The sequence below is a fragment of the Lactuca virosa genome, chromosome 2 (genome assembly GCF_052849685.1).
Source record: "Lactuca virosa cultivar CGN04683 chromosome 2, Lactuca_virosa_CGN04683_v6, whole genome shotgun sequence".
In the NCBI taxonomy this organism is placed as follows: domain Eukaryota; kingdom Viridiplantae; phylum Streptophyta; class Magnoliopsida; order Asterales; family Asteraceae; genus Lactuca; species Lactuca virosa.
Window position 1 is genome coordinate 174,620,680 of NC_136427.1, and position 23,938 is coordinate 174,644,617.

Here is a 23,938-nt window from a genome sequence, read left to right on the forward strand (position 1 = left end):
CTCAGGTTTTTGAAGAACTAAAGTGAAAACTTACTTTCGCCACTCAACACAAAGGGAGAGATTGTTAGGTCTTGCAGTTTACAGGTGTTGTGGTTGAGTCATAGTGCGAAAGGTTTCGTAATTGTATATCATAAGTCTTTTGTGTATATTGTGAAAGTATTGTTTGTTTCGTAATTTATGTAACCTAGGTTTCGCGGTAAGTGAGCTTATTAGTTTACAGTTGTCACTGTCTAGGTGTCTTGTTTTAATTGGTCAGTCTCTAACCGACTCCTTAGGTGTGAACTTATATAAAGGGATGTTAGTTAGATAGAGAGGATACATTTTGTCAAGTTCTTATGATCAATATTGTTACGAGCTCCGTATTCTCTATTTGAAATATTATTTACTTTCGTGTGTTGAAGAATCAAATGATGTATCTTCAAGATAAACGCTGCTACAAGACCACGAAACTGAATGGGATTCTTGCGAAGGTTGAACTTTGCAATGTGAATACAAATAATGATATCAAGTGTGTTTCCGACATGTTAAGATGGAGGATAACTGTTCGGATGATGGTGCTTGCGTATGTTCCTCGGGTTTTTGAAGAACTAAAGTGAAAACTTACTTTCGCCACTCAACAGAAGGGGGAGGTTGTTAGGTCTTGCAGTTTATAGGTGTTGTGGTTGAGTCATGGTGCAGAAGGTTTTGTAATTGTATATCATAAGTCTTTTGTGTATATTGCGAAAGTATTGTTTGTTTCATAATTGATGTAACATAGGTTTTGCGGTTTTACATGTCTAGGTGTCTTGTTTTAATTGGCCAGTCTCTAACCGACTCCCTAGGTGTGAATTTATATACATGGATATTAGTTAGATAGAGAGGATACCTTATGTCAAGTTCTTACGATCAATATTGTAATGAGCTTCGTATTCTCTATTTGAAAACATATCTTATTTACCTTTGTGTGTTCAAAAATAACCAAAAACCAAATTTGAACCCAAAATTCCATCTAATAAGAACCTTCAAACTCCAGTTTCTTGTAAGTATATTAAAAAATAATTTAAAGTGGGGTTATTGACATAAAAGTCCCTAAGTTTTTTCAAAATTGTGCGGTTTTGTCCCTGTAGCGAATTTGGGTGTGGTAATGCCTAGTATTGGGACTAATTGTGTCAAAATCGCCATTTACTAGTTACCCCGGTTACACTGCCTACCCACCATCCCTTTCTTCCCTAAACCTCCTTCTCTCCAACCTTCTTCTTCTTCTATTCTGAATCAAACCTCAATGAATCGAACACCTTTCTTCCCCATACCCCCACCCCCGTATTTCCCCCAAACCACCGCCCTGAAACCCAACTCCCACCGTCGCCCCTAATTGTTCATCACCATCATCCCCTTCACCTCTCTACTCTCTAAAATGTGAATTAGAGCAAAAAAGATGCAAATTTTGGTTTAGGTTCCATTTAGGTTTAACTTCAGTTTCGTGCACTCGTGTTTCAGTTTCGTACACTCGTGTTTCAGTTTGTGCATTTGTATTGCTAGGGGCTTGATTTTCTCTGTGATTTCTCAATTTATATTCTGGGTATGATATTTGGGTGTGAGCACCCACTGCATCAATCTGGGCACTGAGTTTAGATATGGGTAAAAAGGGAAGTTGGTGGTGGACGATTTCAATGTAAATATGGTGGCGACTGTGGATTTCAGTGATGGTAGCAGTGGTGTTTGATATTTGATGGTGATGGTGATCAATGTTTTAAAAACCGGTTTTTTAGTTGAACCGGTATGGTGACCGGTTCCCGGTTTAACCGGTTCGACCGCCGGGTTAACCGGTATCTATAATTTTCATATTTTTTCCTATTTTTCTATACATACATACATATATAAATCATGAATTTGATGTTTACAAGTTCAAACATTAAAAATATATATAAAAATAAGTTGTGGATCAATCCAAATACTTTAAAATAACACATAACCATAACTTTTAGTGTTTTACATCAAAATATATACGTCAAAAAGAAAATAAAATATAATGCCGAAACAAAACATAGTTTTAAATTAATACAAACACATCAAAAAACTTTATAACATTTACCATATGTTTTTATTTAGAAAAAACTAAATAGATTTGAAAAAAATCACAAAAGTTTATTATGCAAATGATTCTTTTCCATGTAGTTTTATTCGGTTTAACCGGTTTATTTTGACCGGTTCTGTAACGACCCAATTTTAAAAAGAAAATTTTCATTATATTTTTTTCCTTTTAAAACCAAAGCCAATCCCCTAAACCATAAAATCCCAAAACATTTATTTTCAAATCAACATTCATTACTTCATTGTTTTCCTTTTTAAAACATCAGAGGGTCCCAAACACATCAAAAGAGAGATAGAGTGCACGCCCCGTCATCATGCCTTGCCCTTGCCCTTAGGCTCAGAAGTACCTGAAACAAATCAACAACCTGTAAGCGAAATGCTTAGTGAGTTTCCCAGAACATACTACACACATTCGCATACATATATCCTGATAGCTAAAAATTAAGCTATAAACATGCCACAGAACTATGCAATACGATTCAACAAGAGTGCCATGGGCTACCCCACATGGTCTTTACCTAGGACCGTCATGGGCTACCCCACATGGTCTTACATCCAATGTCATGGGCTACCCCACATGGTCTTTACCTAGGACTGCCATGGGCTACCCCATGGTCTTATATCCAATGCCACGGGCTCCCCCCGGGGTCTTCCATACCAACATAATATCACACAACATATCAATTCATAAATGAATAACACACACATAACATGATAACATAATGGGCCGGCCTTGGTGCCGTAGACCCATAGGTATGGTGAGAAGACTCACCTCCGTCCAATGAATACAATTACTGCCCTCCCAATAATCCGCAACCTACCAAGCTGAATAATAACAATAATATATAATCAATGATAAGACCTTAAATTACCCAAGGAAAGGCCCAACCTTCAAACTCTACCCCCAAGGCCCAATTACCCATTTCTTGCAAATTGGACCCCAAAATCCAAGTCCAATATCCTTAATGGGCCCCTTGGCCCAATAAGGCCCAACCAATAAGTCCTTGGCCCAAACAAATGAAAATGCCTCAATCTTACAGAGTCCAAACAAGCTCATCAGCCAAATGAGGCCCAAAGGCCCAAAACAGATTAGGGCCCATCTGAGCTGCGTACGCCCAGCGTACCTCCCTGGTACGCGCAGCATACTGAGGGTCTAGTGACTACGCGCTGCGTACAGACAGTTACGCCCAGCGTACAATCGTATTAAGCACTTTTCCCATTAAGTGCTTAATGCTCGAATCTCTCACGTCCAAAAGCTAGATCTAAGATTGAAAAGATGTCCCAAGGCATAAAGTTGGCAACTTTATGCCCTTGAATGTCTCATACACTCCCAACCACCCCATTAAGACCTTTTCAAGGTCTTTTACCCAAGCATGAGGTCACAACTCTCATCAAGCTTCCATTTTTATACTTCTAAATGACCAGGGGACCTCAGATCTGACTTTCATATCAAAAGGGAAGGCTTAACTCAACAAAAGAGGTCCAAAGTTCATAAAAGGGACAAACCACCAAAACCCTAGCTAGATCTAAAGATTAGAAAGGAAAGATGCAAGCTTTTTACCTCCAGAAGCTTTGCAAGATGCTTTTGGTGCAGGATCTTGAAGCACCCTCTTGATCCAAGCTTGCTTGACCACCTCTTCTTCTTGAAATACACACAAAAAGGCCACAAATGCACTCTTTAAAGCCTAAGAATGACCTCGTCAACCCGTTTATTTATATGGATCAGATTCACAACAACTAATGATGTTGTTGCTATCACAAGGCCGATAACTGCAGCCCCATCCTGCATTTTCAGTTATATAGATGAATAATCTTGTTTCTCAAATATGTCTATGATCATTATAAGACCTGAGGGTATACCCATCTTTTACCTTTCACTTTTTGAGTGCCACATCCGCTTTCCACTCACTTACATTTCACTCACCAAAAGACAGGAAATTGTCACCTTTCATTACATTTCATTTTTTTTAAATAAAAATAATTGAATTTTTAGATTTATAATTCAAAAAATAAATATAATTCATTAATGATGATAAATAAACACAAAATTAATTAAAATAAAAATACTTCATCATTTAAAAAACAGATATATAAAAAATCAATCAAAATTAAAAAAAAAAAAAAACTAAAAAACTACCAAGATTAAAAAAACACAACCTAGATTTTTAAAAAACGACCTAGAAAACATAATTAGCAATTACATAATATCCGAATTTGAAAAAAAAATATGTCACTCGGAATCGTCGTCCTCGGCCTCGTCATCGTCATTTGAATCCTCACACGAATCCCTGATGAAAATATCCAAATCTTCATCTGATTTGTCAAACAAATCATCGTGTCAATACTCTGCTTGAGGCTGTATGTGAGCCCCATAAACGTGCTCCGCCAAATCCGCACGAAGGGAGTAGTGAATGTCGTGATCATGTACTTCTCTTCTATTTACCCTATACTCTTGCGTACCATTGCGTACCAATGACTACTCTTTCGACATTTGGCAAAGCTTCATTTTCGTTGTAGCGGCATATCGCTCTTCCTTCATTTTCTAGAACCATATTATGTAATATGATGCACACGTACATTATATGTTGCAACTTTTTCACTTCATATGACCGTGCCCCGACTTGTGGTACTTGCCAACCACGCCCATTGAGTACACCAAATGTTCACTTCATGTCCTTCCTAGCTGACTTTTATGCCTGTTTAAACTTTTTCCTTTTTTCGTCGTTCGGACATATGAACGATTTCACAAAAACATATAAGGTAAGATATATCCTGTCAGTAAGACAGTACCCGCGCTTATATGTTACCCCTTTTGCTTGAAAAGGTACATCGTGCGACTTGCCCAGGTAGATTTCGTTGAATACCGGCAACTGGTCTAGAACATTGATGTCGTTGTTTGCACCAGTTGGACCAAAAAATGCATGTCCTATCCAAAGATCATGTGATGTGATTGCTGCTAGAACAACCGTCGGCTCTCTGTGGTCGCATCACATGTATTGACCACGCCGTGCGTTGGGGAACAATGCCCAAGACCAGTGCATGCAATCGATATTACCCAACTTTCCCGGGAACCCAAGCTTACTTTCTTGTACCATGTACAATTGGTGGACATCGTTGACGGTTGGTTTGAGCAAATATTGTTGCCCGTAAACCAAAGTAATAGCTTTTGCGAACTTGTACGCACTTTCCCGTGTGGTACGCTCGGACATCCTCAAATACTCATCCCATTTGTCTGCGCCCATACGAGTCGTATGCTAACTGACAAATTGCGGTTGTGCATTTTCGAATTGAAGAGAAACATTTTTTGCGTCTTGCATCCCGCTTCCATTGGAAATATGAAAAACGGCCTTTGAAATCGCCAAATACGTAAAAATAACTCTTTCCTCATCCGGAACCGCCGTCAAAACTTTTCAGCGTACACGTCATCATCTGTAAAATAATCTTCTATAAGAAGATTGTGCTCGGCTTCGTGATTTCTCCGCAACTGAGGGTTTCTTGTTTGAGGTCGTGAACGTGAACTTTGACCTTGTCGGTTTCGGAAATACGCCATAGTTTTTGCCATGACGGAACCGACAAATAATGTCTCTTCTTAAACCATCGAATCCGACGACGAAGATGACGACGTTGTGTTTGAGTGGGTTTTTTGAAAGAATATGTAGAAATAAGTGTGAAAATTATGCTAGGTTTGTTTGGTATTTAACTATTTATAGGGTGATAAATGTATTAAAAAAATTGAAAAATTAAATGTTCCAGCCCTTAAAGTAAAAAAAAATCATTTTTATTTTACTATGACACTTAGAAAAAGAAAAAAAAAACGGCCATTGAGGTAAAGAGAGAGGAGACGGGGTAGCCTCCCCTCACTCCTAAACTGCACCAACGGTATAGTGTTTCCGGCCACGGTTTAGCTTCCCGCATCCCTTCCCTGCTTCATGCCCTTTGGCCTAAGTGGATAAAATGATGATGTAAAAATAAAAGCAACAAACATTTTTAACCTCTGTCATGACTGCAACAGACGTGGGATCAAGTCCACGCCAAATAATAAAAGTAAAAGGTTTTATTTTTTCCTTTGAATTCATTTATCATGTAGTGTGAAAATGTTTGTATCCATATTTAGTATCGGTGTCCCCTTCAATAATGAATGAGCCACCAATCACCAAAACTGCATACGATATATTTCCACTTTAATTTTAATAATTCAATATTTTTCTAATTTTTCTTATAAATTTAAATTTCTTAAATATGCATACAATATATTTCCACTTTAATTTTAATAATTCAATATTTTTCTAATTTTTCTTATAAATTCAAATTTCTTAAATGTGCATACAATATATTTCCACTTTAATTTTAATAATTCAATATTTTTCTAATTTTTCTTATAAATTCAAATTTCTTAAATATTTAGAATTTCATATTTTTTTTAAATGAACTCATGTAATACATGGGTCTTACACCTAGTATCCTATTCAAACATAATTCATATATTTGATGGAATATATTCTTAAATTACATCTAATATTTACATATCCTTCCGATTTTAATGAGATTAATGCAGCTAATGTCTTTAACTTTATGATCCCAATATCATAGTTAAATACCAAAAAAAAAAAAAAGGTTTTAGTTATTTGTCATTTGCTTATAAACCAACACAACTGCTCGATAAAATGCTTGAACCAAATCCAAAACCAATTTATCATCATAAACCAACATCACAAATATTAAATATACCTCCATACAAACAAGTAAAACTCTTATTCAGTTATTTATCATCTTAAACCATTCAGACATGACATAAGATCAAAGAGGAACATGAAAAAAGATACAATTTTACCTAAATCTCTCCCATTTTTTGACTTAAAGTATTCAGTCATGGAGATCCTCAGATTTCTTGTTCTTTGACTTAAGGTACCATCCAAGTGCTCCAACAGCTGTCACAACACCAGCTATAACCGCATAGTTCCTGTTCTTGTCTTCTGATACTCCAATGGCGGGCCCACTTCCTTTCGCTTCACCACCACCACCACCACCGGAGGTTGCTGATGTGGCATCCGCTTGGGCCTGTACAAAAAATACCAAAATCAGCATTCCTTAATATCAAATCCAAATCATAGCCAAACATTATAATCAGTACAATCTATTATGTCATGTCACTTGTGTTGTCCTATGTAAGAAACGGGTGTATAAGTAGATGCATTTGGGGTTGCAGTTTGTGAACCTTGCGTGCAAGCTTTTCCATCTTCTCTCTCTCAGTTTTCTACAGGATCAAGAAGGAAACAATTAGAGAGTAGAAAGAGAAATATGGATCAATTTAAACAGGACTTTTCTTAAGTTGAAGGATATGGAATTCAACGTGTTTTGAAGTGCTTAATTCATTACCTTGATGTAGACATTCTCTGCAGCTTTTTCCTCCTCGCTTAGTATTTTTCCACTGCTTGAGAGCCTCCGAGACATGTATCTAAATGCCTGCTTTGCTGCCATGGTTGTCTTCTTCTTCAACTGCTTTCACCTAAAATAGTCATCAGAGTTTATCAGAAGTTCAGATGATTAGGTTTAATACCAAGTGGAATTAGCCTTACATTGTTGGAATAATCGGAATTGGGAAAGCTAAAATGATGAGCTTAAAAATTGTTGATTCAGTGTAGAAGACAATCAACATAAACATACAAGTACTTATAATCAAATAGATGCCGAGTTTATAATTTCAATTGGAGGTGCGAATTAAGAATTTATTCGTGTATATCGGTATATGTAGAGCAATACAAAAACATAATTATGTCAAATCCATCGTAGCTTAATAGCAAAACATAGGCGAATGATCTGAGAGCTCCTAATTGAACAGTTCGAATCAAAATGCGTACGAATCGTAAGAAAATCGAGCAAAATGAAGGCCAGATAAAAAGAATCAGTTGGTTTGACGGTGAATTATGATAAATTTTGTATCGATTATCAAAACCTAACGAAAAAGAACAGCAAACATGATAATAAACAGGATGAAATACTGGAAATTGTTGCAGAGAAGATACTTACAAAGTTACAAGTGACGTTGAGATGATCGAGAAGCAAAAGAGGTTCTGGGTTTAATCTTCGATCAATTGGGAATATCAAAATGGAAGAGAAAGAAAGAAGCTACTAGCACACGTGACACGCCACACGGGCACTTGTCAACAATATTTAACTAGTGTCATACATTAGATCTTTTGTGGGGCTCGGTTCGACTTCTTAACGTGTGACATCTCCATTTTCACGGCTAGAAAAGACCGATTTGTTTATGATTTGTTTAAAAATCAGAGTAACCTTTTTATTTAAAAGAGTTGTGGAATTTGTTCCCAAAACAAAATATGATAAAGATTTATCAAAGCATTTCCGTAGAAATGTATTTCATTAAAAAGACTCGGGATGTCATGTTCAATACAGATCATAAGCATAAACAGTACAATATAAGTCTTACTACATTATTTCATATTTACAGGCCTATATACGTAATCTCTCATCCCAAGCATCACATCTATGCTCATGCGCCACTACCTGTAATACAAGAAACTGAGTGGGTCAGGCTTGGGAGCCTGGTGAACACATAGGGTTTTCAACCCACAATAAATAAGTTTATTATTTTCATCAACCAAACGAACCCGATTACCCGTTCCCGTTATCCTCACTTTACGTCCCTAAAACATCTAACACAAGGGACCTAGTCTAAGGACTTTCATCGGGGTGACAACACATGCTTCAGGGGTTCCTCAGCAATTCATGTCAAATAAGGCAACCATGTGGGGGATGGAGTACTTCTGGTGAGCACACAGTTCAAATAAACACCTAAAGGTTGCGAGCCTGCTAGCGTTCCACTGGACTGTCTAGAATAGTCTGTGGTTGTCATCTATACTCTGCTAGATGACTGGATTGTCAATAACATCTATAACGAGGCCTCTCATTATTTTATTTGGTCACACAGCAACTGTTACATCTATCCATGTTTTACCCAACATATTTTGTAGATATAACATACATATACAGTCTAAATCATTTAAAACATGTATAAAATCGTTCATCCAGCATAGATAGCAAGTATACATATAATATGCACACGTAACATGTAATTTATATAAAATATTTCATATCTATGTGTAAGATGAAAGTAACTATGCACTCACTTGATTAGGTGGTGATTCTGCACTTGAACAGCGCTTCGTTATTTCAAAATAATTTTCCCTCGACAAAACCTAGTATCAATACCATTAGGGTTTAGTCTAACGTTAACCGTAACTAATTAATAGTCTAGATATTATTATTATTATTATTATTATTATATAAGCGTTAAACAACACTCAATATAACTCATAATAATAGCCCAAATAATTATTTTAAGGTCCTAATAACGTTACTGTAATTAATTAAAAACTATATTAAAAATAGCGTAAGCGGAGCTCACTTACAACGGGTTTTCTTAAAAACCGGGCTTTGCTCGGAGCAGCGTTTCCGAACCGAAAGACTCTTTTTCTCGGGACTCCGGGAGCCTCAGGGCTTCCTTCAGGTGCTAGGGGGTTTACCTAAACTTTAGGGGGGTTAGGGGGCTTAGAGAGAGAAACTAGTGAGAGAAAGAAAGAATGGGAAATGTGTGAAGAAAATGAGGGTGGGAGAGGTTCTATTTATAGGGTGAAATATGGCTGAACTTGGTGCCACATGTCACCATCTGGTGGCAAGACTTGGGGAGAAAGCAATGGCCAAGATTGTGCCACGTCACCCATTTTCGCACAGCACACTTCCGACTTCTAAAATCCGTAACTTTCGCATACGAGCTCCGTTTTTGACGTTCTTTATATCCACACGTAGATGAAAATAAGATCTACAACTTTCATTTTGACTTCATCGGCTAATTCTTGACCGATCTTAAATTTAACTATAGGAGGAGATTATACTATTAAATGGCCGCGTAAAATTCATAACTTCTTCATACGAACTCCGTTTTCGTCTGTCTTTTTACCGTTAAGTTCCTATTAATGAGATATTCAACTCTCATTTAGGTCGCGTAAGCCAAAAACCGCTCGAACTAAAATTCGAGTTTCAGGTCGTGCACTGTTATGCCAAATCTTAGAAAAATCATAACTTCCTCATACGAAGTCAGATTTGGGCGTTCTTTTTATGGACGCTCTCGGTTTAACATATACTACAACTTTTGTTTAGATTACTAAGGTCAAAAAGTCTTCCATCGTAAATTCACTATTTACGTTTCCTGGTGTCGTGCCGGTTCTGTCGCGAAACTTCGACGGGTCATAACTTCTTCGTTATAACTCGGATTTCGGCGTTCTTTATATCCCCGGAATCCTTGTTTCGACCACTAAAACTTTATGTAAATATATCGGGTTTATCTCACACTTTAATTTTGACGCTTATTTGTATCCTTTATTTATTATATATTTATATATAAGTAATAAGCACATAAATGCACATAATTCACATAATACTCAAATAATTCATCTTTATTACTTCCAAAAAGAGTTACAATAGTTGACCTAGACTATTACATCATCTATTAATGCTTAGCCCCGAAACCCGGGCATTACATAATGTTAACCCGTGATCTTTGATGGTACATTGTTTATTTTGATCAATGTCGATGATTTTACCCCTGATAATATTTGGAGGATTTCTTAACCTAAATTTTGGCATTTGATTCTAATCATTTGGATTTGGTGCTAGTTGTTGAGTAATCGCCACATAGAATATTCCAACCGGGAAAAGTGCTTTGTAATGTTGTTTCTTTGCATGGTCCGGAATTTAGACCATTTTGTAACACGTTTTGTTTACCAACAAACCAACAAAATATACAAACATACTAATTAAAATTGAAAATGCACTACAAAATTTCAATAGTTAAACGATCTAAGTTATCCAATTTCAGAAAAATCATATACTTTTTGTGGCATATAGTACTTGCCAACATATCAAAAAACATTAAAAAAAGACAAAGTAATAGTTAATATGAAGTTGAAACCTTGTATCACGCTTTTATGTGTTCCAATTTCAGAAAACCCGACTACTTGAAGCAAAATGAAGAAACTTAAATAGAGAATGTTTTGATGTTCTAAAATGGACATATTTCATTTTATTCATTTAAATAGTAAGAATTTAGGTGCAAAGAAAATCCGGTCAAACAGGTTATAGAAGAAACCATTGTACTTTGATTTGTGAATGTACTTTTTTTTTGTCTAATTATATATTTAACATTCATTTCTAAATCTTAATTTTTTTAATTTTTTGTTTTATTTTCTTATTTAACCATTGTACTTTGAAAGTACAATGCTTTAATAACAAAAACAACATAATTTTTTTTTGAAAATATGAATTAAAAATGAAAGTATGATGCTATATTTAGAAGTACAATGCTTAAATAAGAAAATAACATAAATTTTATTGAAAATAAGTACACTACTATTATTTTCAAAGACGAATTACCATTTTGCCCCATCCCCATTTATACATTTGTTTAAAAAATGACAATTGTCAAATGACCGTTATGCCCCCCCCCATTGTGATTTGTGAATGTACATTTTTTGTTTGTCTAATTATAAATGTAACATTCATTTCTAAATCTTCATTTTTTTCTAATTTTTTGTTTTATTTTCTTATTTAACCATTGTACTTTGAAAGTACATTTTTTTTTTGAAAATATGAATTAAAACTGAAAGTATGATGTTATAATTAGAAGTACAATGCTTAAATAAGAAAATAACATAAATTTTATTGAAAATAAGTACACTACTATTATTTTCAAAGACGAATTACCATTTTGCCCCCATCCCCATTTATACATTTGTTTAAAAAATGACAATTGTCAAATTACCGTTATCCCCCCCCCCCCCCAATTGTAATTTGTGAATGTACCTTTTTTGTTTGTCTAATTATATATTTAACATTCATTTCTAAATCTTCATTTTTTTTTAATTTTTTGTTTTATTTTCTTATTTAACCATTGTACTTTGAAAGTACAATGGTTTAATAAGAAAAACAACATGATATTTTATTTGAAAATATGAATTAAAAATGAAAGTATGATGCTATATTAAAAAGTACAATATCAACTTGAATCTAAACCAATTAACATACCCTTTCCACTTTAGGAAGGTATCTTGACTGATAATATTCTTTTCCTTTCAATTTTCAGGATGAGTTTAACCCATGAGCTTCCATCCTACTGCCAAATAAACCCGATTTCAACAAAACATGGTAAGTAAGTTGCATAAATTGTTCATTAATCAGGAAAAGGACACAAAAAGTGTTTACCTGATATCCACCAATTAAGTGAAGGAAAACACATGCATTAGCCAAAGGTTCAATTCAACGATTGGATGTTACAATTCTCTCCCCCTTAGGATGATTCCGTCCCAGAATCATGCATCAGCAAACAGATGTGGGTAGCGACTCATCATGTCACTTTCTGTTTCCCAAGTGAGATTCAGCCCATTCGAATGCTTCCATCGGACTAGCACTAAGTCGACCATCTTGCGTCGTAACTTCTTAGTCTTACGGTCAACAATTGCCTCGGGCTCTTCAATCAGCCTCTTATTCTCATCCATCCTTAACTCTGAGATTGAAAATATGTCGGGAACTTCTCCCGTGAACTTCCTCAAATAACACACATGGAAAGTGTTATGAATACCATCTAGTTCTTTGGGTAATTCGAGCTTGTAAGCTTGGTTCCCAATCCTCTTAAGAACTTTGAACGGTCCAATAAACCTTGGACTCAACTTTCCTCGTTTCCCAAATCTTATAAATCCCTTCCACGATGAGACTTAAAGCAAAATTGAATCCCCAACTTCAAAGGTCATCGGCCGTCTTTTCTTATCAGCATAACTCTTCTGACGATCCTGAGCTGCTAACATACTTTCCCTGATCACCTTCAACTTCTCAGCAGTCTCATGGACTATCTCGGGGCCCATAAACTGCTTTTCTCCGGCCTCAAGCCAAAAAGACGGCGTACGACACTTTTGTCCGTATAAAGCTTGATAGGGTGCCATCTTGATGCTCGAGTGGAAACTATTGTTGTAGGAAAACTCTACCAAAGGTAAGTGCTCGTCCCAGTTCCCTTGGAACTCCAGGGTACATGCTCTCAGCATATCTTCCAGTGTTTGTATCGTTCTTTCGCTCTGACCATCAGTCTGCGGATGATAAGCCGTACTCAAACACAACTTCGTACCCAATTCCTCTTGTAGACTTCTCCAAAACCTCGATGTGAAACGACTATCACGATCTGATACAATCGTTTGAGGAATACCATGAAGTCTCACAATTTCCTTCACATAAGCATTTGCAAGCTTATCCATAGACCACTTTTCGTTGGCTGCTATGAAGTGTGCACTCTTAGTGAAACGATCCACGACCACCCAAATCATGTCGTGACCGTTCTTCGTTCTGGGCAGTTTAGTCACAAAATCCATGGTGATGTCTTCCCATTTACCCATGGGTACAGGTAAAGGTTCTAAACTCCCATACGGTTTATGATGTTGTGCCTTAACTCTTGCACAAGTCACACACTCGGCCACATACTTTGCAACATCGAGCTTCATCGTTGGCCACCAGTAGTAGGGTTTTAGGTCCCTATACATTTTAGTGCTACCGGGATGAATCGAGTACATGGTCTTGTGAGCTTCTTCCATCAGAAGATCTCTTATTCCTCCCATCTTAGGTACCCAAATTCTATCTTGGAATACCTTCAGTCCATGACTGTTTGTACCGAACACCAACGTCTTTCCTAAACGTTCTTCTTTTCGGTCATTCTTCTCAGAAGCTTCCTCCTGAGCTTTCTTTATACTTTCCACAATTGTCGAGACAACTTCAATTCTCAACGCTCTTGGCCTTTTCATTTCAAGGTTTACTTTCCGACTGAGAGCATCGGGGACAACGTTTGCTTTACCGGGGTGGTAAAGTATCTCGCAGTCATAGTCCTTGAGTAATTCTTGCCAGCGTTGTTGTCTCATGTTCAATTCCTTCTGATTAAAGAGATACTGGAGACTCTTATGATCAGTGAAAAGCTTGCACTTCGTGCCATAGAGGTAATGCCTCCATATCTTTAAGGCAAATACTACCACTGCCAACTCTAGATCATGAGTGGGGTAGTTCTTTTCGTGCTCTTTCAATTGTCGAGATGCGTATGCTATCACCTTTTCTCTTAGGGTCAGAACACAACCCAACCCGACTCCAAATGCGTCACTGTAGACTGCGAAGTCTTCGACTCCATCGGGTAGAGAAAGAATCGGTGCTTCACATAACTTTTTCTTTAGTTTCTCGAATGCCTCATCGTGTTTCTCACTCCATGAATATGTAGCTCCTTTATGGGTCAAAGCTGTCAATGGAGCAGCTATCGAAGAAAAGCCTTGGATAAATCTTCGATAATATCCGGCTAGTCCCAAAAAGCTTCGAATTTCTGTGGGACTTTTCGGTCGTTCCCACTTCATCATAGCTTCGATCTTTGCTGGGTCAACCATTATCCCTTCTTGGTTAACCACATGACCCAAGAATTGGACTTCTCAGATCCAAAAATCACACTTGGAGAACTTTGCATACAACTTCTCCTTCTTCAAGACTTCCAACACTTCTCGTAGATGCTTGCCATGCTCCTCTTGGCTTTTCGAGTAGATCAGAATGTCGTCGATGAACACTATCACGGATTTATCGAGGAACGGTTTACAAACCCTATTCATCAAATCCATGAATGCTGCTAGAGCATTGGTTAGTCCAAACGACATAACCAAGAACTCGTAGTGTCCGTACCTCGTTCTGAATGCGGTTTTCTCAATATCTTGCTCTCGCACCTTCAGCTGATGATATCCTGACCTAAGATCGATCTTTAAGAAATAGCTTGAACCTTGCAGCTGATCGAATAGGTCATCAATCCTCGGCAATGGGTACTTGTTCTTCACCGTTGCCTTGTTCAGCTCTCGGTAGTCTATACACATTCTCATGCTCCCGTCTTTCTTCTTCACGAACAGCACCGGGGCTCCCCAGGGTGATGAACTAGGTCGAATGAAACCGTTGTCCAACAGCTCCTGAAGTTGCGTCATGAGCTCCTTCATCTCCGTTGGTGCTAATCGGTATGGTGCCTTTGCTATCGGTGTCGTTCCTGGTAACAAGTCTATACGAAACTCCACTTGTCTATCAGGTGGTAATCCAGGAAGATCTTCGGGAAAGACTTCCGAAAAATCACACACGACTGGTATACTCTGCACCTCCTTCTTTTCCTTCTTAGTGTCGATAATAAATGCCAAGTACGATGCACATCCCTTGGACAAACATTTCCTGGCTTTCATCAGGGAGATGATTCCAGAATTTACTCGGCGTTTGTCCCCGTACACCATAAATGACTCTTTTCCGGGTGGGTTTATCCTTACTATCTTCTTTCGGCATTGAATCTCAGCATCGTTGGCGCTAAGCCAATCCATACCCAAAACGATATCGAAACCGTTCAACTATATGGGTAAAGCTCTTCGTGGAATTCATTTCCGTTTAGGTTGATGACGATGTTCCTAATACGGTTACTAACAGGTACGAACTTGCCACTGGCAACTTCCACAATTAGGGCATTATCAAGTTTTTCTACAGGCAATGCTAATTTCCCACCAAATTTATGCGACACAAAGGAGTAGTTGGCTCCGGAATCAAACAATATATTGGCAGGCAAACCATTTACAAGAAAGGTACCTGAAGCGACGTCTGCTGCCTCCTTCGCAGCCTCGAGCGTCATCTGGAAGGCTCTCGCCTTCGGCTTCGGTGGAATGTTGGGCCTTGTCGCATCTTTCTTATTCATCCTTATCAATGTGCCCTTCTTCACGACACTCGTAGCACACCCTCTTGTTGATGGTGCACTCATTGGCATAGTGCCCCGTTTTCCCACACTTGTAGCAGGTCACTTCCTCGCTATATTTTCCCGAGTGCTTCTTCTTGCACTTCTCGCACCATTTTGCTTCGTTTCCTCCTCCACCAAACTTCTTGGAACTGAACTTGCTCTTCTTATTGTTGGGTTTAGCAGACCCCTCAAATTTTCTCTTCTCGCCAACCTCAACCTTGCTGGCATCTCTTCCCTTGATCATCTCCTCCACAGACTTGGCAGCCCAGATAGCTGCCTCCAGAGTATGTGCCTGACGTACCAGCACCGCATACTCCCATGGGAGTCCCTTGGCGTACTTATCGATTTTTGTCAGCTCGTCCGGGACAAGACGCAAGGCAAACTCCATCTTTTCTGTGAAGTTATTGGTGTATTCATCGATTGACATGCTTCCCTTCTTCAGGGTCAGGAACGGGTTCTCTAGCTCGAGCAAGTTTTGGGCTGAGCAGTACTTGCGTTTGAATTGTACTAAAAACTCCGCCCATGTCAGCTGCAGGGGCTCATTGGGGCTCAAGGTCTTCCCCAAGGTATTCCACCAACGCACAGCGCCCCCTCAGAACTGACGTACAGCAAATGTGGTTTGTAGTTTGCCTCTGCAACCACACGTCATGAAAGCTAACTCCATCTCCGAGATCTAATCCATGACTCCGATCGGATCTTCCTTTCTAGTGAAAGTCGATGGCTTGGAAGTCAGAAAATCTTTGTACTTGCATCCATTCCTCTCGACTCCGTCATCTTGGTTGTTTTGTCGAACTATCGGTGGGTTGACTTGACCAACGGTCCCACTGTAGTTCCCCTCCTCAGACTGCCCTTCGTTCAACTCGGGCTATTCGATTGGTATGGTAGCTTCCTCTCGATTCTATTGGAGCAAACGTATGGTTTCCTCCATTTGACGATCTAACATCGCCTGGATCATTGCTTGCACTCCGGCCATCGTTATTGGCTCAGCAGCGGCTACCACAACCGGTATTTGCTCAATCACTAGAGGTTGGTTTCTGTTCACATTTGCATTCTCAGCTCCACTGCGGGTTCTTGCCATTTTGATTTATACACCGAATAAGGTGAATTTAGATCTTTATTTAGGATAGACGTTTAAGTCATCATTATCGCTCCGAAACGTATACATGCTAGTTCTAATATCGTAGTCGTACGTTTAGAATCCTAAACACATAAGGTTTCCAGATCCGGTCGGCAATAGACCATAGATCCGAACAAATAACAGCATATCAGGCACAAAACATTTAGCACATAAAGCATATTAGGCATACTTCCTAAATAAGCTAGTGCTCACATCTCACAATCATCGCTTAGCATTCTAAGTTTAAGTCTAGAAATCCTACCAATTCCTAGTTCACTTAAACTAATGCTCTGATACCAACTGTGACATCCCCATTTTCACGGCCAGAAAAGACCGATTTGTTTATGCTTTGTTTAAAAATCAGAGTAACCTTTTTATTTAAAAGAGTTGCGGAATTTGTTCCCAAAACAAAATATGATAAAGATTTATCAAAGCATTTCCGTAGAAATGTATTTCATTAAAAAGACTCGGGATGTCATGTTCAATACAGATCATAAGCATAAACAGTACAATATAAGCTTTACTACATTATTTCATATTTACAGGCCTATATCCGTAATCTCTCATCCCAAACATCACATCTATGCTCATGCGCCACTACCTGTAATACAAGAAACTGAGTGGGTCAGGCTTGGGAGCCTGGTGAGCACATAGGGTTTTCAACCCACAATAAATAAGTTTATTATTTTCATCAACCAAATAAACCCGATTACCCGTTCCCGTTATCCTCACTTTACGTCCCTAAAATATCTAACACAAGGGACCTAGTCTAAGGACTTTCATTGGGGTGATAACACATGCTTCGGGGGTTCCTCAGCAATTCATGACAAATAAGGCAACCATGTGGGGGATGGAGTACTTCTGGTGAGCACACAGTTCAAATAAACACCTACAGGTTGCGAGTCTGCTAGCGTTCCACTGGACTGTCTAGAACAGTAGGAGGAGATTATACTGTTAAATGGTCGTGTAAAATTCATAACTTCTTCATACGAACTCCGTTTTCGTCTGTCTTTTTACCGTTAAGTTCCTATTAATGAGATCTTCAACTCTCATTTAGGTCGCGTAAGCCAAAAACCGCTCGAACTAAAATTCGAGTTTCGGGTCGTGCACTGCTATGCCAAATCTTAGAAAAATCATAACTTCCTCATACGAAGTCAGATTTGGGCGTTCTTTTTATGGACGCTCTCGGTTTAACATATACTACAACTTTGGTTTAGATTACTAAGGTCAAAAAGTCTTCCATCGTAAATTCACTATTTACGTTTCCTGGTGTCGTGCCGGTTCCGTCGCGAAACTTCGACGGGTCATAACGTCTTCGTTATAACTCGGATTTCGGCGTTCTTTATATCCCCGGAATCCTTGTTTTGACCACTAAAACTTTATGTAAATATATCGGGTTTATCTCACACTTTAATTTTGACGCTTATTTGTATCCTTTATTTATTATATATTTATAAATAAGTAATAAGCACATAAATGCACATAATTCACATAATACTCAAATAATTCATCTTTATTACTTCCAAAAAGAGTTACAATAGTTGACCTAGACTATTACATCATCTATTAATGCTTAGCCCCGAAACCCGGGCATTACATAATGTTAACCCGTGATCTTTGATGGTACATTGTTTATTTTGATCAATGTCGACGATTTTACCCCTGATAATATTTGGAGGATTTCTTAACCTAAATTTTGGCATTTGATTCTAATCATTTGGATTTGGTGCTAGTTGTTGAGTAATCGCCACATAGAATATTCCAACCGGGAAAAGTGCTTTGTAATGTTGTTTCTTTGCATGGTCCGGAATTTAGACCATTTTGTAACACGTTTTGTTTACCAACAAACCAACAAAATATACAAACATACTAATTAAAATTGAAAATGCACTACAAAATTTCAATAGTTAAACGATCTAAGTTATCCAATTTCAGAAAAATCATATACTTTTTGTGGCATATAGTACTTACCAACATATCAAAAAACATTAAAAAAAGACAAAGTAATAGTTAATATGAAGTTGAAACCTTGTATCACGCTTTTATGTGTTCCAATTTCAGAAAACCCGACTACTTGAAGCAAAATGAAGAAACTTAAATAGAGAATGTTTTGATGTTCTAAAATGGACATATTTCATTTTATTCATTTAAATAGTAAGAATTTAGGTGCAAAGAAAATCCGGTCAAACAGGTTATAGAAGAAACCATTGTACTTTGATTTGTGAATGTACTTTTTTTTGTCTAATTATATATTTAACATTCATTTCTAAATCTTAATTTTTTTAATTTTTTGTTTTATTTTCTTATTTAACCATTGTACTTTGAAAGTATAATGCTTTAATAACAAAAACAACATAATTTTTTTTTTGAAAATATGAATTAAAAATGAAAGTATGATGCTATATTTAGAAGTACAATGCTTAAATAAGAAAATAACATAAATTTTATTGAAAATAAGTACACTACTATTATTTTCAAAGACGAATTACCATTTTGCCCCCATCCCCATTTATACATTTGTTTAAAAAATGACAATTGTCAAATGACCGTTATGCCCCCCCCCATTGTGATTTGTGAATGTACCTTTTTTGTTTGTCTAATTATAAATTTAACATTCATTTCTAAATCTTCATTTTTTTTTTAATTTTTTGTTTTATTTTCTTATTTAACCACTGTACTTTGAAAGTACATTTTTTTTTAAAATATGAATTAAAAATGAAAGTATGATGTTATAATTAGAAGTACAATGCTTAAATAAGAAAATAACATAAATTGTATTGAAAATAAGTACACTACTATTATTTTCAAAGACGAATTACCATTTTGCCCCCATCCCCATTTATACATTTGTTTAAAAAATGACAATTGTCAAATTACCGTTATGCCCCCCCCATTGTAATTTGTGAATGTACCTTTTTTGTTTGTCTAATTATATATTTAACATTCATTTCTAAATCTTCATTTTTTTTTAATTTTTTGTTTTATTTTCTTATTTAACCATTGTACTTTGAAAGTACAATGGTTTAATAAGAAAAACAACATGATATTTTATTTGAAAATATGAATTAAAAATGAAAGTATGATGCTATATTAAAAAGTACAATATCAACTTGAATCTAAACCAATTAACATACCCTTTCCACTTTAGGAAGGTATCTTGACTGATAATATTCTTTTCCTTTCAATTTTCAGGATGAGTTTAACCCATGAGCTTCCATCCTACTGCCAAATAAACCCGATTTCAACAAAACATGGTAAGTAAGTTGCATAAATTGTTCATTAATCAGGAAAAGGACACAAAAAGTGTTTACCTGATATCCACCAATTAAGTGAAGGAAAACACATGCATTAGCCAAAGGTTCAATTCAACGACTGGATGTTGATAATCTGGCACTTATGAGATGCTTTCTGCAAGATGTGTTCATAGTTATTGGTTTTTTCACATATATGAAAAAAGAGAATTTAGCATCAATCTACTCAAATTGAGACTAAAAAAGCATTAAACAAAAAAAACCTTCTCCAAAAGCGAAACCCAAACTGGAATAAAAAAAATTCTTCTGATGCATTTTGACCGATATCCCCCTAATCGATAATAATTATAACATTTTAGTGAAAATTATTAAAATAATGACAGTTAAGTTACTAAATAACAACTTAAATTAAGCCTTAGACCATTATTATAAATGTTTTTAAAACGAATAACAATGTCATGAAATCGGTTCCATCACTTGCTAAACAGTAAAAAACTTGAATAAAACTAACCTAAAAAATCACTTCATATATAGAAACATTGTCAAAAACCAATAACTATAAGTGTTTAATCATAAAATCTTGAAAAGACTAACCTAATATGGAGAAAAAAAATCATGAAACCAACATAAATCTGAACAATTCTTCGACTCCCAACTCTGGTTAATCCAAGAAGACCCACATGTTCCCTGAAATAAGATGATGTTTCAAACTTGTTCTTACAAAAGAAATTTCCCATAGTTCATAAAATTTAGTCTTGTAACACTTTCTGATATATGCAACCTACTTTCAAACTTTCCATAATTCATAAAGTTGTCGATTTATACCAAATAAAAGTCTATTCAATTACAAACATTTCATCAACTTATACCCAATTCTACATATTAGTTTTCAGATGTCTAATAATTATGCATTTAAATGACAATTTTCATATAAAGACATGTAATATCATCAAACATGTCAATTTTCATTCTAATAACACCAAATTGGCAAATGGTTCATACACTGACACTATGGATCCAATTCCAGTTCCATAAAGACCATCTAGAAGCACACTTATTCCCTGATAAAAACAAATTTGACTTCCAGATTTAGAATTTTTTTGACCTTAAAATTTTCATCCTTTTTATATAATATAAAGAACTCACCTGCCATCTAATGCCTCTGCAAAGTACATAAGCAGGAGGTGGAGCTGCAATTGCCAGCCTTATAAGCACTCTTATTAAAAAAACAAAAAAAAAAAAAGAAACAATTTTTTTAACTTTTTTTTATAATTATGACACGCACTTACCTCATCCATTGACACAAGAACTAAAGACATCGTCGCGAACGAATGGCCAACCGAAGAAGTAGGTGGACCTCACTATAACGGGTATGGAAACTTAAGCCTGAATGATTTTACTATTTTAGGACAAAATCAAATATGTAAAAAGGATATTAAATGAATCTATTTAGTTTATTAATACTAACCATGGAGCAGTGGATGTGAGATTTGCTTTATCTGTTCTACAACTTATTTGAGCTGTATTAGGTCTATTTCTATATGCTCCACTAGTTTTTAGTATGATTGAATAGATCCATATAATTGATATGCATATTAATACAGGGAACCTCTCAAAAATGGGAACATCTTTCAGTAGTCTTGTGTGCTTTAAATACTGCAAGTTTTGAGGAATTATTAGATTCTTTAAGGCAATAATAAGACATCATTGAAATGAATTATCACATAAAAGAAAAACTTACCTGTGAAACTCCAATAACTAAAAGTAGCATAGTCAACCTGATTTCCACACAATTTCCTAGCTGAAAAAGGAAACATACAACAAAATATATTACCAAAATGGCGCTAACATTAAGTCATGCATTGAATTAAGTCTGAATATGAATAAATGACTATTTTACCCTTTTTTTAGAAATGACATAAAAATAAACATACCATGGGAAATCCACGCTCAAATAGCCCTAAACCAACTAAACCAACAACAGGAGCCATGCCAAGTGGACTGAAAATTCTATGAATTTTTTTCCAAAAAAAAATGAAAAATTAAAATTAGAAAATGGAAAATTAGTAAAGAAAGAAAAATGTTTAAATATACTGTGAAAATTAAGAGACCCCAAAGCTGGCTATAACCAGCAACAATTTGAATGCTAGAAGCAACGATTAAACCTCCTTGGTTAGGTCTCATTGTTTGTATAAATATCTGCAAAACCAATTGAACACAAAAATTTCTTTCACGTTATACGTTCTCATATTTTGACAATGAAGGGTATAAAAGACATTTTACAACATACATCATGATGATTGGGGATCCGTTGCAGAGATGAATCATTTATGATGTAAAGTATGGGCATAACATAAGCAAATGAGCTTCCAACAAAGAAGGTAACCTGGTTCCAAAGAGTCTTTGAAGAAGTGTGTTATTCCAGCTACAAATAGTAATGTTTGTATAACACACGCCTTATCACCCTACAAGAAAAATATTAAATAAACAGAGAATTTGAATTAAAAATAGGAGAGAGAGAGAGAGAGAAAGAGAGATGAAGGAAATTAAAATATGCTTACATTTGATCCACCCATCAATGGGACTAATAGTGAAGGGATCATTACACTTGTTCCAAGCATAAGAATGTAGTTTTGAAATGCTAAAAGAATTGTTTCAACTGCAGTACAATGTTATATAAATTGAGATATAAATCTTGATTTCACATTTATTTCTATTTATTCTTTGCTAAAAAAACACCGATCATGATTTAAAAGAATGGATCGGATAGAACCCTAATTATGGTTCATAAAGATCAGCATTCAAATCATCATGATTTCGGATTGATTCCAATCCAAAAAAGATAGATTTGTTCTTTCTTTGTCATTCTATGCACCAAAATTTCTGTTCATCAATGAAGTGATAGTAGGAATCAGTAGAAAAAACGAAGTAAAGTCTGTAACAATTATTAAATAACCTTTTAATAGAGTTTCTTCTCAATTGTTGAACAATTTACTTTTGCTTCAGCTTCTCTCTTCATAATTTATGCTCGATCAGAATGTGGAAATGGCGATTATCAATTAACCAACATTTATGACCATACCAGATTCACTGGAGGACCATTTTGCCCCCATCAGTACATATGACAACTCATATGTATGATATAATTCTATTATTTATGCTCAGCTCTTCTGGTTATCTCAAGCATCCACAATTACATAAAAGATAAATCATAAAATCAACCCTCAATCTAAAATAAATTGAATAAATCAACAATTACACAAATGATAAACCCTAAACTAATGATTTCATAAATAATACATATATCTTTTCTTAGGAATCATGATTGATGAAGAAATATAGGGTGTGAATTTGGTGATTACTGATTCCCAAAATTGACCAAACATTAATGGCCATAGGGGTGTTCAAAACCGGATATCCGAAAATTCGGATATCCGAAAATTCGAATAGTGTTTATTTGGTATCCGATTCCGTATCCGAAATTCCGGATACGGATTCGGATACTAAAATCGGATATCCGAAATTCTTACTTTTGGTCACTATCAAATATCAATCCAATTAATTAAACAACCACTATTAAGTTTTATTAGAATTCATTACCCGTTTGAGACACATTAAACTATCAACCATTCATAGCCTACTTGATTAAACTTAAATAAAACA

The 23,938-nt window shown here is 36.1% G+C and overlaps 1 protein-coding gene and 1 pseudogene across 1 annotated transcript; both read right to left on the reverse strand.

The window, feature by feature from the left end:
* Positions 1-6,786: 6,786 nt before the first annotated feature.
* Positions 6,787-8,240, reverse strand: LOC145159762 (copper ion binding protein). Its single transcript, XM_079078798.1, has 4 exons — positions 8,098-8,240; positions 7,447-7,576; positions 7,286-7,324; positions 6,787-7,128 (listed from the first exon to the last, which is right to left on the reverse strand). Exons 2-4 carry the CDS (start codon positions 7,546-7,548, stop codon positions 6,934-6,936), a joined length of 336 nt encoding a protein of 111 aa, XP_078934924.1. The 5' UTR covers positions 7,549-7,576; positions 8,098-8,240; the 3' UTR covers positions 6,787-6,933.
* A 12,515-nt stretch (positions 8,241-20,755) lies between these two features.
* On the reverse strand, positions 20,756-23,388 carry LOC145157980 (nucleobase-ascorbate transporter 1-like; annotated as a pseudogene).
* Between the last annotated feature and the right edge of the window lie 550 nt (positions 23,389-23,938).